The sequence below is a fragment of the Electrona antarctica genome, assembly GCF_951216825.1.
Source record: "Electrona antarctica genome assembly, chromosome: 17".
Lineage (NCBI taxonomy): Eukaryota > Metazoa > Chordata > Actinopteri > Myctophiformes > Myctophidae > Electrona > Electrona antarctica.
Window position 1 is genome coordinate 47,247,650 of NC_136798.1, and position 16,272 is coordinate 47,263,921.

The 16,272-nt window shown below is 40.7% G+C and overlaps 1 protein-coding gene across 2 annotated transcripts; it reads left to right on the forward strand.

Moving 5' to 3' along the window:
* The first annotated feature begins 2,173 nt into the window (after nucleotides 1-2,173).
* On the forward strand, nucleotides 2,174-14,549 carry LOC306940408 (uncharacterized protein). 2 transcript variants are annotated; one of them, XM_079525471.1, is made up of 8 exons: nucleotides 2,174-2,289; nucleotides 2,666-2,897; nucleotides 3,542-3,670; nucleotides 4,097-4,279; nucleotides 4,659-4,806; nucleotides 11,286-11,490; nucleotides 11,980-12,275; nucleotides 14,262-14,549. In XM_079525471.1, the coding sequence occupies exons 4-8, from the start codon at nucleotides 4,128-4,130 to the stop codon at nucleotides 14,268-14,270; spliced, it is 810 nt and encodes a 269-aa protein (XP_079381597.1). In that variant the 5' UTR covers nucleotides 2,174-2,289; nucleotides 2,666-2,897; nucleotides 3,542-3,670; nucleotides 4,097-4,127; the 3' UTR covers nucleotides 14,271-14,549. The 2 variants fall into 2 exon arrangements, 1 of the variants encoding a protein (XP_079381597.1); XR_013792011.1 differs by lacking the exons at nucleotides 2,174-2,289; nucleotides 2,666-2,897; nucleotides 3,542-3,670; nucleotides 4,097-4,279; nucleotides 4,659-4,806 and adding an exon at nucleotides 11,126-11,176.
* The last annotated feature ends 1,723 nt before the right edge of the window (nucleotides 14,550-16,272 follow it).

The following is a 16,272-nucleotide window of genomic DNA, read 5'->3' on the forward strand; positions in this document are numbered from 1 at the left end:
CAAGATGGGACTCTTTGTCAGTCGGGCGCGAGCCTTGTGGATGCACGTCAGGCCATCTCTGGCTGGCGTGAGCTTTAACCTGTATGCATTGCTGCGCTGTGTACTTGTGAAATAAACAACATCATCTCGGATCTGCTTCTGCTGTCTGCCGTGTGTCACAACTTTTCTCCGGGGCTCTCATGGTTCAGATACATCAGATGGTGTCCGAAATCCGTTGTCATTGGACATTTTTTATGTGCCAGACAAACAGAACCGGCGGCTTTTTTATTCAGTCTAATTCGAGGTGGGGAGTTTTTGTGAGCAACGACGGGGACGTGTGATCCAGCGTTCAGTGCGTCTACATGGAGATGGAGGCCTTCGCCGGCTACAGGCTGCCTCACGACCCTGCCCTGCGAGAGGATGGACAGGAGCGGTCGCATCGACGGCGGGGAGACGGTGTGCGGTGTGCGGCTGCGGTTGGCGGGGACCATCGTCTTTGCATCAGCGCGCTGGCGGTGGACGACGAGGTGATGGGACGCAGCGCAGCGCGGCGGCGGGGACCCCATGGTTCCCCGGGGGAGAGGCGACCACTCGACGCATGGCGCGGCGGTGGTTTTCACTTTCCTTGGCCGACTGACCAACACGAGCTGAGGGCCTTGCAGTCGTCATACGCGGCGTCTGTGATGAAGTTACGCAGCGGCCTTTTTCTTCCCAACTCTGATGAGTTCTGAGTTGGGAGGGGGGAGATGAGATGATGATGAGGACAGCGGAAACAGTGTGAACTTTTTCTCAACTTGATCCGTGGCCTGGCGAACATTGAGGTAACGGAATGCAGGATACAGAAGATTTTCCTTTGTCCATATATCAGAGGCGAAGATGAACTTCCCTTCTCTCTGATTACAAATCGTGTGTCGCGTTTGTTTTCAACATGAATTAATAGGCATTATGTTGGTGTATGTTTTTGTCGTATAATTAGATAAGTTGAGTCATGAGTAGCCTACTTATGCAACAATGAGGTGATTTCCTCGACGTGTAGAGAATATTAGTTGAATATTGCTTAAACTCTGGCCTGTTAATGTATTTTTATCTTTTCTTATTACTGTCATTTATTATGTACTACGCTAGTAGAGCAGAGTTTTATTTAAAGCATTATAAACGTATATGTTATTGCACGTCCTAAATTTCCTGAAAGCGGCAACGTCTGTTAAATGTCAGTTATTATTTGTACTAATCATTTGACCATTATTCTTTGTTTGGGATTAGGTATTTGTCAGAAAAATGATTTGAATTACAGACAGCTGAGTTATCGAGGTGTAAAGGGGATTTTTACTGTGGTTTTTAAGCTAAATGTAGTTTTTTATATGTTGTTTCCGTGGGTGTGAATCACAAAGAGGTGGTCAGGTCTCACGATGGTCCGTCCATGACCTAAGGGGTCATGAAGTGAATGTTGTAAGTGTTTATTTTTTTATGTTTTAGCCTAAGATTAAAGTAACACAGAGAGAGTCCTAAAAGCACATCGAGGATGAAATGTAATGTAATGTAATCATTTATGACAAGCTGTAATCTTAAATGTCTGTAAACCATTTTGGGGAAAGTCCTACTGTAATGCTGCTGTTTCTGATGTCTTGAATGTACCGTCCAGCTGAGGATCAAGGGGGGTGGTAAGAATTATGATTCCATATTTTAGTATGACAGTCTTTTGGACGGTCATAAGGGGGGTTATGATGAATCTGGAATTCATAATTCTTAGTAATGTGTGCTACTGTGCTCATCTTGACTTTCATTTGGAGGTGTCTGTAGGGTGTCTGTGACTGTCTTCCACTCCAGGCTCACACACCCAGTCCCATGTGGTGAGGGCAATGCCATTTGCTATGTGCCTTCCTGTGGCTATGTGATGACAAAGGAGTTTGTTGACATGAAGGAACAGACTGATTGATCAAAGGACTTGTCACTAACTGTTGACACCCTACACTCATGTAAACTGCTTAAAAGGTTGACCAAGATGGGACTCTTTGTCAGTCGGGCGCGAGCCTTGTGGATGCACGTCAGGCCATCTCTGGCTGGCGTGAGCTTTAACCTGTATGCATTGCTGCGCTGTGTACTTGTGAAATAAACAACATCATCTCGGATCTGCTTCTGCTGTCTGCCGTGTGTCACAACTTTTCTCCGGGGCTCTCATGGTTCAGATACATCATACGTTCAATGACGTTTTGGAGGTGGTGAATCGGTAAAATAAACATTGCGCTCACAGCCTGACACACAGAAAGGGAATAGTCTGTCCTGGCTGCTGGTCACATAGTTGTGAGTGTGGTGAGTGTGGCTGTCACTGTGTCCTCTCCGTTGCTCCTGCACAATATTAGCAAACTAATCTAACTGGTCGATATTTGTTATGCTGTGTGTGTGTGTGTGCGTGTGCGTGTCTTATGCTGCATTCATTCACACGGGCAGATGCAAAAGATACAAGGTTCAAGGTTGTACTTTGTTGTTACATATCAAGTTTCACGAAACTTGGATTAGAGATTAAACCGGGATTTAACAGATATTCTGGCTTAATATATCCTGGATCAGCGATTAACCGGTTTCATGAAAGCTTTGCCAGTTAACCTGGATATGTTGAGGCTTGATTCAGTTTCATGAAAGCAATGCCACACATGGAAACTAATACTGTCTTTCACTCTTTCCTCAGTCCTGCTGCCAATGACACAATGGCACTTGAACCCTACTTTGATACAATTAAGTGCATGGTGCTGCAAGACATCACATGTGAAGAAATGTCTTCCAAACTCATGTCCATGGGCTTGGAAAGGGGTGGTTCTGTTCCCAATATTAAGAAATTCCTTAGAAAACACAACCTAGCAAGGAGAGGAGTGGTGTCCAACGCCCAGCTGGAAGCAGCAGTAGTTGAAGCTGTTCAAGAGGTAAATTAAGATAAAGGCTAGGGTCATTCTAAGGTTGGACCCTATAGGAGTATACCGGTAGGCCCCCAGATCAGGCAGGCCCCCCTTGCCAGACTATGGTATGGCAACCATATACAATTATACTGTATATGTGTATGTAGATGTCACCATATTCATAATCTGTTGGATGTTTTAACCAGAGTGCGTTTTAATTGCAAAAAGTGCAACAGCCTTGCCACCAGTGTAGAAAAAAAGTTAAAAAGCCGATTGTCATTAGAAAAGGTTCCTCTGTAAAAGGTTTGTCTGGGAATAGATAGATAATTTGTGTGTTTTTGTGTAATTAGTTACTTTAGTGTTACTGCACGTAGATTTTATTTTCTATTGGGTAGTGTTTAAAACGAATTAGTTGTTTCTTGTGAGAGGAACACATACTGTAAGTGATCTTAAGTATGTGTCTTAAGTCTTAAGACTTTCTTAAGTTTATCCACAAACTGCTGTAATACAGTCATGGCGAATATGGTAGCATAACATTTGACATTGATAGTATGTACAGTACATGAATTGCTTTGCGTTAATGTGCTAAGCAAGGGCATAGCAGGTGCAGCTATTATTCAATTGAAATATTTGGCAAAAATGAGCAACACATTTTATTATTATTTTATTAGACAGGTACAACGTATGGTCGACGGATGATGTCTGGCTATCTAGCCAGCAAAGGTGTGCATGCTGCAGAAAATCGTGTTAGACATGCACTTCGTGCTGTGCACCCTCCAAACCACATGGCACGCAGACAAGTAAGTAAAAGCTTTAATTGTCTTAAAATATGCCTTGAATTATCTCTCATTAATGTGCTGTCCAATAAAGATGCATACATCTTACAATATGTAACCTACATTGACAGTCATTCATAAAAGGCAATATTTTTAACAAATCGCAGAACATAATGGGGAAAGAAAATATAGAATTCCATTTCAATGTATCTTAAAAAAAAGTGCTTTGAACACAAAATTATTTCTCTCAATTTGTTTTTATTGTACCAGCGTGATAGTAAGAAATGGTGAGAAGATTTGTCAAACAAAATATAAAACAAAAATAATGTCAAACTTTTTGATGTAATTGAAAGAGTTGCCTTCATTGTGTTTTAGGAGAACTGTCTATTTCATGTCACAGCCACACATATCTTCATTTTTCTTCCATTTGTCTTATGTGTACTGATCTAGGGATTAAGAAACTTGAATCCCAAACCCTACTATGCATCACAAGTTGCATATAGACCAGAACGAGAAACTGGTCAAGTATGGCGTGACATATGTCATAGCCATTGATGGATACAGCGGGAAACTGGTTGGATATTCCATCATGCCAATACAAAATAATCTGATCATATATGATGAAGTGTACAAGTGAGTATCGGTCATAACATTCACTAATGAACTCAAATGTGTGTTGGTTTTGTGAAGATGGTTAAGTGTCACACACTCAGGTTCAGCGCACAGACGGAAGCACCATGGCTGTGCTGTGAGGCGACTAGTCTAGACCCTATATGGTCAACAAGCCGGAAATTACGGCATCAATATAATTGAACTTGGAACCCAAACCATTCGAAAGCAGTAAGCAAATAATGTAGAAAATAAAGCATGTAGAAAACAAATAATGTAGAAACAAATCATGTGGAAAATAAATACCCAAATCATAGTTGTGATCATTATATAAATCCATGTCTCCTGTCTATTCAGTGTTATAGGATGTGTATCAACTTTTACGCACATTATGTTTTAACAGGTCTGCAGTTCTCAATTACGGACTTTGGGACCAAGTTCGGGTTGACCATGGTCGGGAGTTTGTGTTGACTCTGTTTATCCAAGAGAAGCTGTCTGGGTGCAGATTAGCCCAAGAAAAGCCACCTTATCTACAGACTACATCAACAAAAGTATGTATTTGTTTCTATAATCAAACTGTATTCTGTCTTCATGTTCTAAGCAAAAATAAATTTAAACCAAAACAATGTGATTTAAAATAAAAATGTGTGTCAAAATAATGATGAATGATTACTGGATTGTGGTTCCAAATATCAATATACACAGATGGCTTGGTCTGTCAAATCTTTTAAACATGTATGCCTCTATGTATATTCTATGTTGTTAGCCTGACCTATTAGCAAAAGGCCGATGCACACCTCAAGGCTATTGACAGGTGCGTAGGGCAATAAAGTATACTTAAAAAGGTATCTTTGAAAAACAAAGAAGGGTCCCGCACACTGTCAGAAAACTTGCCAGAAATGTTGCTCTTTATTCAACGTTTCGGTCTATTCGACCTTCATCAGGACAGACAATACAGGACACAATAACCACCAAACATTTATAGACCACACCCCCAGTAAGAAGGTCAAGGAGATGCAGGTCATTGGCTGCACAGATAACCAGAACCCTTAAGACACTCCCCTTAAAACCATATTGAACCCACCCTAAATAGAGAAAAGGTGTATGCAATCCCATAAAACAAAATACAACAATGTATCAGGGTCAGGGCATCACTAAAGAACAAAGGATCATATGACAGTGTAAGTCATCCAGGTCTTCAATATCTAAAAGACAAGAAAAGTCAAATTAGTGGACCCAAAAGTTTAAAAACACACATTGAGAATACAATATTATAGAGAAGCCACAAGAGTACAAAAAAATAAAAGCACAAATATATAAAGGCAGTCCATCCAATCAACGCATGATAAATCACAGCATAATGTTAAGTGTGAATTCATCATTAAGACCCTTAGGGGCCAGGGTTTGCAATGTAAAGATCCAGAATGTTTCTCTTCTTTTTAGCATGAGGTCAAGGTCGCCACCTCTGGGTGGCATTTGGACTTGTTCTATCCCCTGAAATCTAAAAGAGGATATGTCATGCTTTAGGTCATTAAAATGAACAGCGACAGGATATTCTCTGTTATTCCTGCGGATTGAGCTCTTGTGCTCACTCATGCGTTCTTTTAATTTTCGGGTGGTTTTACCGACATATGCCAGTCCGCAGGGGCATGTAATTAAATAGATAACATGGGTGCTATCACAGGTGATGACGCTTTTTATGGGAAACTTTTTCCCTGTGTGTGGGTGCCTAAAGTGCATCAATTTAACAGTGTTATTACACTGTGCACAGCGGCCACACCGGTAGTTTCCTTTAGGTAAGGGGCAAAGGCGTGTTTGGCTGGACTGTGGTTCGTTTTGTGCAAAATATGCATTGACAAGATTGTCTCTCAGATTGCGGTCACGTTTAAAAACAAACAGAGGAAGATCACGAAAGGCAGTGGTTAGTTCAGGGTCCGACTGTAGAATGTGCCAGTGTTTTTTAAAAACAGATTTAATGGCTTGCGAGTGGGGCGAATATGTTGTGATACAGGTCACTGAGAATTTCTTTTCGGTCTTATTGCTGGTAGTTAGTAATTCGGAACGAGGCTTGTGGAGCGCTGCATTATAAGCTTGATCCACCCAAGTGGTCGGGTAGCCACGTTGCACAAACCTTTCTCGCATATCTGAGGCTTTCTCACAAAAGTCTTCAGTAGAGTGGCACACTCGTCTTAGTCTATAGAATTGGCTTTTAGGGAGACCTCTTTTCAGGGGTGTAGGATGAAAACTACTAGCCAAGAGAAGTGTATTTCTATCGGTCTCCTTTCTGTATAGTGTAGTGAATAGACTTCCATTGCCTTTTATGACCCACATGTCCAGAAAATGTACTTTCTCTAAACTGTGGTCCATAGTAAATTGTAAATTGCAATCATAGCTATTTAGCAATTTAAAAAAATCATCAAGTTCATCAACATTACCCTGGTATATACAGCAAATGTCATCAATGTAACGGTACCATTTTAAAATTCTCTTCAAATGGGTGTTGATGTCAGGGTTGGAAACAAAAGTATGTTCAAAATATCCCATATATAGGTTTGCATAATTAGGGGCGCAAATTGAGCCCATGCTCGTGCCCGAAACCTGGAGATAAAAATCATTGTCAAATTTAAAGTAGTTGTACTTCATGACAAGGCGTGCCAACTCAATGATAAACTCATTGGGGGGGTTTATAGAATCGTCTCGATGCAACAGAAAAAACTTTAAAGCTTCAAGGCCGCCGTCATGTGGAATATTAGTATACAAACTTGTCACATCCAAAGTTACTAGTAAAGCATCATCTGGGATATTTTGAATACTGGAAATCTTATTAATAAAGTCTGTAGAGTCTTTAATATAAGATGGTAGGGATTGTGCAAAAGACTTAATATGGGAATCAACAAAAGCAGATAGTGGAGACAGCAAGGAGTCGGTCTGGGCCACAATAGGCCGACCTGGAGGGTTTTCTAAAGATTTATGTATTTTGGGTAGGGTATAGAAAACAGGTCGAATTGGGTGCTGGTTATGTAGAAAATCAAATTCCGGTTTAGAGATCCAACCTTTCAATTTAGCCTCTTCCAAGTAGGATAAAACAATACTCTGAAATGAGTTAGTTGGGTCAGATTTCAATTTCTTATAGACGTTGTCATTACACAGTTGGGAGAGAATTTCTGCTTTATATTTGGCAGCATCTTGGATGCAAATAGCCCCTCCCTTGTCGGCAGGTTTAATAACCAAGTCTTTAGAGTCCATAAGTTCCTTTAATGCCGTTTTCTCTGCAGTTGATAAATTATGGGAAACACGATATGGTTGAGTTACAGTGTGCAGAATGTCTTGATCTACTAAGCGACACAATGTATTAATAGAAGCGTTAGAGACATTTGGACTAAATCTACTTTTTGGTCTGAAGGACGAGGCAGGTGCGCTGGTCACGGTATCATTGTTTTTAAAGAAATGTCTCAGTTTGATCTGTCTAAAGCACTTAAACAAGTCCACTTTAAGGCCAAACACATTTATTCCTCTTTTAGGAACAAAAGATAGACCCTTGGATAATACGTTCATTTGGTCAGTAGACAGTTCCTTTGAGGATATATTGATTACCGTTTCTGACTGCGCGTCCATGGGCGCTTCCCAGCGTTCCCGGTGTTGGCGTGACCTCTTCCCCCTCCTGCATTTCCTTTTCGTCCGTTGAACCTCTTGCGTTGTCCTAAAAAAGGCTGTTCGCGGGAGTGCTGGCTGGAATCGCTGTCGAGGGTGAAGTCGCTGTCAGACTGCACAGGCTCTCTCTGCTGGTGGCGAGATGAGTTTGAGCTGTGCTGCTGCTGCTGCTGTGCGCGCTGCTGGTTGGTGCGTAAAGTTGGTGCTGGTTGTTGGGAGCTGGTAGCGATGGGCTCAATGGGCTGGCTGGCCTCTTCCTCAATCTTGGTGTCCCAGTCGTAGACTTGATTTGTCATGTAATCTTCTGTATCTCGCTTGTATTTGGACAGCTTAATGCCGTGTAGATACTCTTTATAGCGGCGCGCAGTCTCTTTTATAGATTGTTCAATAGGACCAAAATCAGCGTCAAACTTCTCTTTCAAAGTCAGTTCATGAGTTGTGATTTCTTTCTCAAATTCAATGACTTCAGTTGACGAGTACTCAATGATCAATAGCATGAGGTCAAAGGAGGCTTTGTTTAGTATCTCTCCCCATTTTTTTACAAAGGCTTCATTGGACTTGTAATCAATATATCCTCAAAGGAACTGTCTACTGACCAAATGAACGTATTATCCAAGGGTCTATCTTTTGTTCCTAAAAGAGGAATAAATGTGTTTGGCCTTAAAGTGGACTTGTTTAAGTGCTTTAGACAGATCAAACTGAGACATTTCTTTAAAAACAATGATACCGTGACCAGCGCACCTGCCTCGTCCTTCAGACCAAAAAGTAGATTTAGTCCAAATGTCTCTAACGCTTCTATTAATACATTTTGTCGCTTAGTAGATCAAGACATTCTGCACACTGTAACTCAACCATATCGTGTTTCCCATAATTTATCAACTGCAGAGAAAACGGCATTAAAGGAACTTATGGACTCTAAAGACTTGGTTATTAAACCTGCCGACAAGGGAGGGGCTATTTGCATCCAAGATGCTGCCAAATATAAAGCAGAAATTCTCTCCCAACTGTGTAATGACAACGTCTATAAGAAATTGAAATCTGACCCAACTAACTCATTTCAGATTATTGTTTTATCCTACTTGGAAGAGGCTAAATTGAAAGGTTGGATCTCTAAACCGGAATTTGATTTTCTACATAACCAGCACCCAATTCGACCTGTTTTCTATACCCTACCCAAAATACATAAATCTTTAGAAAACCCTCCAGGTCGGCCTATTGTGGCCCAGACCGACTCCTTGCTGTCTCCACTATCTGCTTTTGTTGATTCCCATATTAAGTCTTTTGCACAATCCCTACCATCTTATATTAAAGACTCTACAGACTTTATTAATAAGATTTCCAGTATTCAAAATATCCCAGATGATGCTTTACTAGTAACTTTGGATGTGACAAGTTTGTATACTAATATTCCACATGACGGCGGCCTTGAAGCTTTAAAGTTTTTTCTGTTGCATCGAGACGATTCTATAAACCCCCCCAATGAGTTTATCATTGAGTTGGCACGCCTTGTCATGAAGTACAACTACTTTAAATTTGACAATGATTTTTATCTCCAGGTTTCGGGCACGAGCATGGGCTCAATTTGCGCCCCTAATTATGCAAACCTATATATGGGATATTTTGAACATACTTTTGTTTCCAACCCTGACATCAACACCCATTTGAAGAGAATTTTAAAATGGTACCGTTACATTGATGACATTTGCTGTATATACCAGGGTAATGTTGATGAACTTGATGATTTTTTGAAATTGCTAAATAGCTATGATTGCAATTTACAATTTACTATGGACCACAGTTTAGAGAAAGTACATTTTCTGGACATGTGGGTCATAAAAGGCAATGGAAGTCTATTCACTACACTATACAGAAAGGAGACCGATAGAAATACACTTCTCTTGGCTAGTAGTTTTCATCCTACACCCCTGAAAAGAGGTCTCCCTAAAAGCCAATTCTATAGACTAAGACGAGTGTGCCACTCTACTGAAGACTTTTGTGAGAAAGCCTCAGATATGCGAGAAAGGTTTGTGCAACGTGGCTACCCGACCACTTGGGTGGATCAAGCTTATAATGCAGCGCTCCACAAGCCTCGTTCCGAATTACTAACTACCAGCAATAAGACCGAAAAGAAATTCTCAGTGACCTGTATCACAACATATTCGCCCCACTCGCAAGCCATTAAATCTGTTTTTAAAAAACACTGGCACATTCTACAGTCGGACCCTGAACTAACCACTGCCTTTCGTGATCTTCCTCTGTTTGTTTTTAAACGTGACCGCAATCTGAGAGACAATCTTGTCAATGCATATTTTTCACAAAACGAACCACAGTCCAGCCAAACACGCCTTTGCCCCTTACCTAAAGGAAACTACCGGTGTGGCCGCTGTGCACAGTGTAATAACACTGTTAAATTGATGCACTTTAGGCACCCACACACAGGGAAAAAGTTTCCCATAAAAAGCGTCATCACCTGTGATAGCACCCATGTTATCTATTTAATTACATGCCCCTGCGGACTGGCATATGTCGGTAAAACCACCCGAAAATTAAAAGAACGCATGAGTGAGCACAAGAGCTCAATCCGCAGGAATAACAGAGAATATCCTGTCGCTGTTCATTTTAATGACCTAAAGCATGACATATCCTCTTTTAGATTTCAGGGGATAGAACAAGTCCAAATGCCACCCAGAGGTGGCGACCTTGACCTCATGCTAAAAAGAAGAGAAACATTCTGGATCTTTACATTGCAAACCCTGGCCCCTAAGGGTCTTAATGATGAATTCACACTTAACATTATGCTGTGATTTATCATGCGTTGATTGGATGGACTGCCTTTATATATTTGTGCTTTTATTTTTTTGTATTTTTTTGTACTCTTGTGGCTTCTCTATAATATTGTATTCTCAATGTGTGTTTTTAAACTTTTGGGTCCACTAATTTGACTTTTCTTGTCTTTTAGATATTGAAGACCTGGATGACTTACACTGTCATATGATCCTTTGTTCTTTAGTGATGCCCTGACCCTGATACATTGTTGTATTTTGTTTTATGGGATTGCATACACCTTTTCTCTATTTAGGGTGGGTTCAATATGGTTTTAAGGGGAGTGTCTTAAGGGTTCTGGTTATCTGTGCAGCCAATGACCTGCATCTCCATGACCTTCTTACTGGGGGTGTGGTCTATAAATGTTTGGTGGTTATTGTGTCCTGTATTGTCTGTCCTGATGAAGGTCGAATAGACCGAAACGTTGAATAAAGAGCAACATTTCTGGCAAGTTTTCTGACAGTGTGCGGGACCCTTCTTTGTTTTTCAAAGATACCTTTTTAAGTTAGCCTGACCTAACCATCTGTATTTCTTCCTGTTGTAAATTGTTGTGCAGAACCATAGGATTGAACGTATATGGTCTGAGGTCAACAACAGGGTGTCCTATCCTTTGAAGGCTGCCCTCATTGAGCTAGAGGCACAGGAGAGGCTAAACATGGAAGACGAAACTGTGCGTTTCTGTGTTTCTAGCTTGACGCGCCAACTCGCCAGTGTCGGACTTCAGCGTTTTGTTAATGCGTGGAATCACCATGCAGTTTCAGGTTTTGCAATATTTACTAGTTATCTCCACCACATGAAACATTTTCCAGTTATACTTGCACAGACATCATATCATATAGCAAATGCGTAGTAGGTGCTCAATCTTGTGTAATTGTTTTGCTATCAAGGTGGGATACTGTAAAGGCTTTTGTTTTATTGTTGTATCTTGTCCTAACAAAATCAAATCAAATCAAATCAAACTTTATTTATAAAGCACGTTTTAAAACAACCAAGGTTGACCAAAGTGCTGTAGGCCTACAGATCAGTGGAAAAAAAAACATAGGCAGGCAAGAGAACACAGAATGTAAACGAGAAAACACAAAAGACAATGTCATAGTGTGTTTCTGTAAAAGTAGTATTTTTTTTGTTACAATAAGACTGCCTAGATTAATAAATGACACACACACACACACACAAACACACACACACACCGATATGGTAATTTTGTTTGCATTTCCGCTTCTAATAATTTTCTTCATTTTAATACCCAGGTAGAGGCATTCCAAATGTTTTGGCGGAAGGTGGCTGCAGGGTGAAGTTCACAGCGGATCAACTTCCAACTGCAAGTCAAGCTGCTGACCTTTATGACGGAGAGAGAGGCTCCAACCTAACTAGGACATCAGTGTTCGGTATAGACCCCTTCACAGATGCCACGGAACGCCAACAGGCCGCGAGGCGTTTCAACGAGGCGTGTCCGGACATCACAGTCCTGTTAGAGGAGGCATTGAAGCAAAACTTCCGGCCCTACCAAGATGCAATGTTGCATTTGATTCATCTTTGTTCTCAAGTATGTATGTCTCTCTCTCTCTGGGAAACAAACAACAAAATCTGCCTTGTGATTCATCCCCCTTTAACATATGTACAAATTAGATACAAGGGTGGTGGAGGCACTGGAGGGGCATAGATGGGTCCCTGTTTTTCCTACCCAATTTTGCACTAGTAAGGGGTGGGAGGGCGAGAGCCCTGTATGCAGATTCAAACACACTGGCTTTTTTTCTACAGCAAACAACCTTTACAGTTGTTTTAGTTGCCTTACGTTCAATATTCATGGCATAGATAGATACCTTTATTATCCCCCGGGGAAAATCAGTCGCCCAGAGGCGGCACAGCAGAACAAGGTTACAACTTACATGTAAGTATAAGAAAAGGAAGAAAAAAGAAAGTACTGTACTATACAGAAGAAATAGGGCAAAAAGAAAGACGATGCATCAAGAAACAATAATAAAATGATATAATATTATAATTTATATTTTTTAATGGCGCCACCATAAGACTGATTTGAAAAATATTAAGTGGCATTTCTTCCTTGGCGTAGTGGGACTGACGGTAATCGCACACTGTGTTCATGATTTGAGCCTTTTTTTGTCAATCGGAGCCAATCAGGATGGAATATGAAAAATCTAACTGATCTTTGTTGATCACATGACTGAGCTAGGATAGGTGAAATCTGTGTGAGTAATATAAAGAAATGTGTTTCGCTAAAATCTGCATCATGGGGCTTAGTGGTCCAAGCGCATGCCTGACAGCATGTTGCGTGTTGGAGTCCCGTTCATGACGGGAGAGAGAGAAGGGGAGAGACATGCAGCAAAGGTGCTGCATGTCTCTCCCCTTCTCTCTCTCCCGCTTTCCTGTCAATGTTCCGCTTGTAAGGCAGAATAGCAAAAAAGACAATCTTTAAATAAATAAATAAAAGAAATCGGCGTCATGGTGGCACTATACTGTAAGACAGATGTAAAAAATTAAGGGCAAAGGTTTTTCCTTGGCCTCTAGGGAGTGTGCATACAAAGTTGTACACAGATTTCGTCCACAGCCTAGTGGGCATGTGCGTGTATAATTTAATGGAAAACGCATGCTGTGTTCATGATTTGTTGTGGCATTTTATTCCGAACGGACCAATCCAAAGATTTGGAAGGTAATCTCGGGATGGAATATGGGAAATGTGACAGATCCTTGTTGATCACATGACTATAGAGATAGTGTATACCAATTTGCGTGATGTATGGATAAAATGTGTGAGTAATGTAATAAAATGTCTCTAGGTCGTCCTCAGACGAGCCCTCCATCGTCGCTTCCAGTCATCCTGGTTCTCCATACATCTGGCCAGTTCGTTGGTGCTTTGAGCTCCTGCATCGTTCTTGAGTACATCCACGTATGTTAGTGTGGGACGTCCTCGTGATCTATGCCTGTGTGTTGGTTCCCAGAGCACCAATTTGCTGGCTGGCAAATAAAATGTGTTTAGCAAAAACCAGCCTCATGGTGGCGTTCTGAAGAATTTGGGGCAGAGGTTAGTCGTTGGCGTAATAATAATAATACAGAGCACACAAGCATTAACAAATAAGGTGTCTATATACAGTCAATCAATGCATCATAGTGTATCACTGCGTCACGTCAGAAGAAAGACGAGAAAAATAAAGGCAACAGTGCAAAGCCAAACAATAAATTGTCATATGGTCAGTGCAAGGAAGCGTGAGACAGAAACAACAAAACAAACAGCAAATGACCCCCCCCAGGAATATCTAAAGCCCTAACCACACCAAAGGGTCGAGACGGTTTTAGCGTTAACTCCTTGTTTGGACCCAAGGAGTTGCATGGTGACCCTTTGGTGTGGTTAGGGCTTTAGAGGTCAAAGTCATGAAACAACAGTTTATTCCAGGTTAGGCTACGATTGTCCTATCCAAACAGCCATTGTGTGTCTCATTGTAACCTTACCTATTACATACCTATTGAACTTCAAATCGTTTGACTGTATTAATAGTATTCTCTTCAACTCTAGCATGACTGATTCCTGGTGCCCGCTTCCCACTTCACACATCAATGAGTGGTTATCAAACACCGGTTGCTGCAGTACACACCCCCCAAAGTCCAGTGCTGAAAATCCGCTGAATCTCTCAGCTCCTCTTCTGACTTGCAGTAGAGGGCCACTGATCTGCACCTCAACATTCAGAGAAGCGACCACTTGAGACTGTTGTTTCGACAATAATTGGTTCTTATGTGCACTATGACTATGCAACATACAATTTTGTTATAATTAATTATTACAATTAAATGGCATTGCACTTAATGAGCTTCCGTCATCTTTTACAGGACATGTGTTGCAGTATGGAGTTCCAGAGTGGAACTTTGTGGATTATCTTTAAAAATAGTAGTAAAGTATTTATGGATTTCACCCACATGCTAATAGTGAAACATTTAAATCGTTGATTTATGTCAGGGTTCTTGGCGCATAGTCAAAGCACCTGTAGACTTTTGATCATGCATGATTTAACCTGTATTTACACTTGCATGAAAAAATATCCAGATGGTAAAATTCAGGTCCATCTAAAGTGAAATGTTCATATATTCTAGATTAATTGTGCCTAAAGAAATATTTAAACCTTGTGTTAATCTTGATTCTGGCATACAGCTCATGAAAACATCCTATTTCAAAATGTTATGAGAACACTAAAAGAAAATACAGAAATGTTGACCATCTGAAAAGTATGTAATTTATGCACTCAACTTGGCTTTTAAACAAATTATTTAAACGGGGTGTGGCTTGGACGTAAGCCTATGACATTGTTGAGTGTTATGGAAGCCCAGGTTTGCTTTGATGGCAGCTTTAAACTAATTTGTATTGAATCTAATGTCTCAGGGAGGAGATACCAGTCCATCAGTGCTAGTAGCTCAAGACTGACAAACAGCTTTTTCCCCTACGCAGTCAGACTGCTAAACGAACGACATGAGCATTGACTGTCCCCTCATATGCATCATGCATTCTGACTCTAATTGGACTGTGATAATTTATTGGTTCCCTTTTCATCCATCATGCACTTTAAAATATCACCATGCACTTTACTTTGTGTTGTATGTTACGTGTTATGTTGTGTTTATGTACTACGGTTATGTGGGAGCTCCCTTGAAATTTCGTTGTATGCTCAGTGTATGCTTGGTGTGCAATGACAAATAAGTCTATTCTATTCTATTCACCTTCCTGTTGACAATAAAACAGATTTTCTGTGGGGTTCAGATCAGGCCAGTTGGCTGGTCAGTTAAGCACAGTAATACCATGGTCAGTACACCAGTTACTAGTAGTTTTGAGAGAGAGCACAGAGCATATCACAGCACAGAACTGTGCTGTGCTATGCCAGCCAACAATAGAAAGTATGGATCGAGTTGATTGGAGTATGCTAGAGTATGATGAAAGTCAATGTAATGTGTGTGGCAGGCAGGCAGTGTGACACCTACTGTTGACAAGAGGTATTGCATCAAAGTCAAATTGTGTGTTAGCACATCCAACCTCATGGTCATGGAGCATCCTACTTCAAACTGGTGGCTCTGTCCTTGACAGCCCATGTATCCAAACAGAAAAGTCCTATCTGATTACATTAAACAACTTAAACTGACTTTGAACATCACTTTGCCACTCACTTGTGCACACCCTCTATAGATTAGACCCTCTGTTTTGGAAAGATGGTTTGGGATAAAGCTCTTTCTAAAGATACTTCTGTTTTCATGAAATATGTAAGATGTATACATGGAGTAAGAAGATGTATTATGAAATGCAATCAAAAATAAGATATGCAAATTGACCATTGAACGCCTACAGAAAATATAACTTTTGGTCTGCTTTTCAAAGAATGACGTATAATATCTCGTTAGATTTTGTTTATGGTTTTCATATAGTAGAAACCAGTCATGATGTTGTTTGTTATTCATATCTGCTCAACCTCACATATTAAAGGTCAGGTCAAGGTTATACTCCGTAAGAACAAAAAATGGAAACAAGTTGACGAACATTCATGGTT

Bases quoted from the DNA above. Each gene is read 5' to 3' on its own strand.
- LOC306940408 (XM_079525471.1), top strand. From the start codon at position 4,128: ATGCATCACAAGTTGCATATAGACCAGAACGAGAAACTGGTCAAGTAT. The intron at 4,807-11,285 runs GTATGTATTTGT...ATTGTTGTGCAG, and splicing joins TACAGACTACATCAACAAAA to AACCATAGGATTGAACGTAT. The intron at 11,491-11,979 runs GTTTTGCAATAT...TTTAATACCCAG, and splicing joins GAATCACCATGCAGTTTCAG to GTAGAGGCATTCCAAATGTT.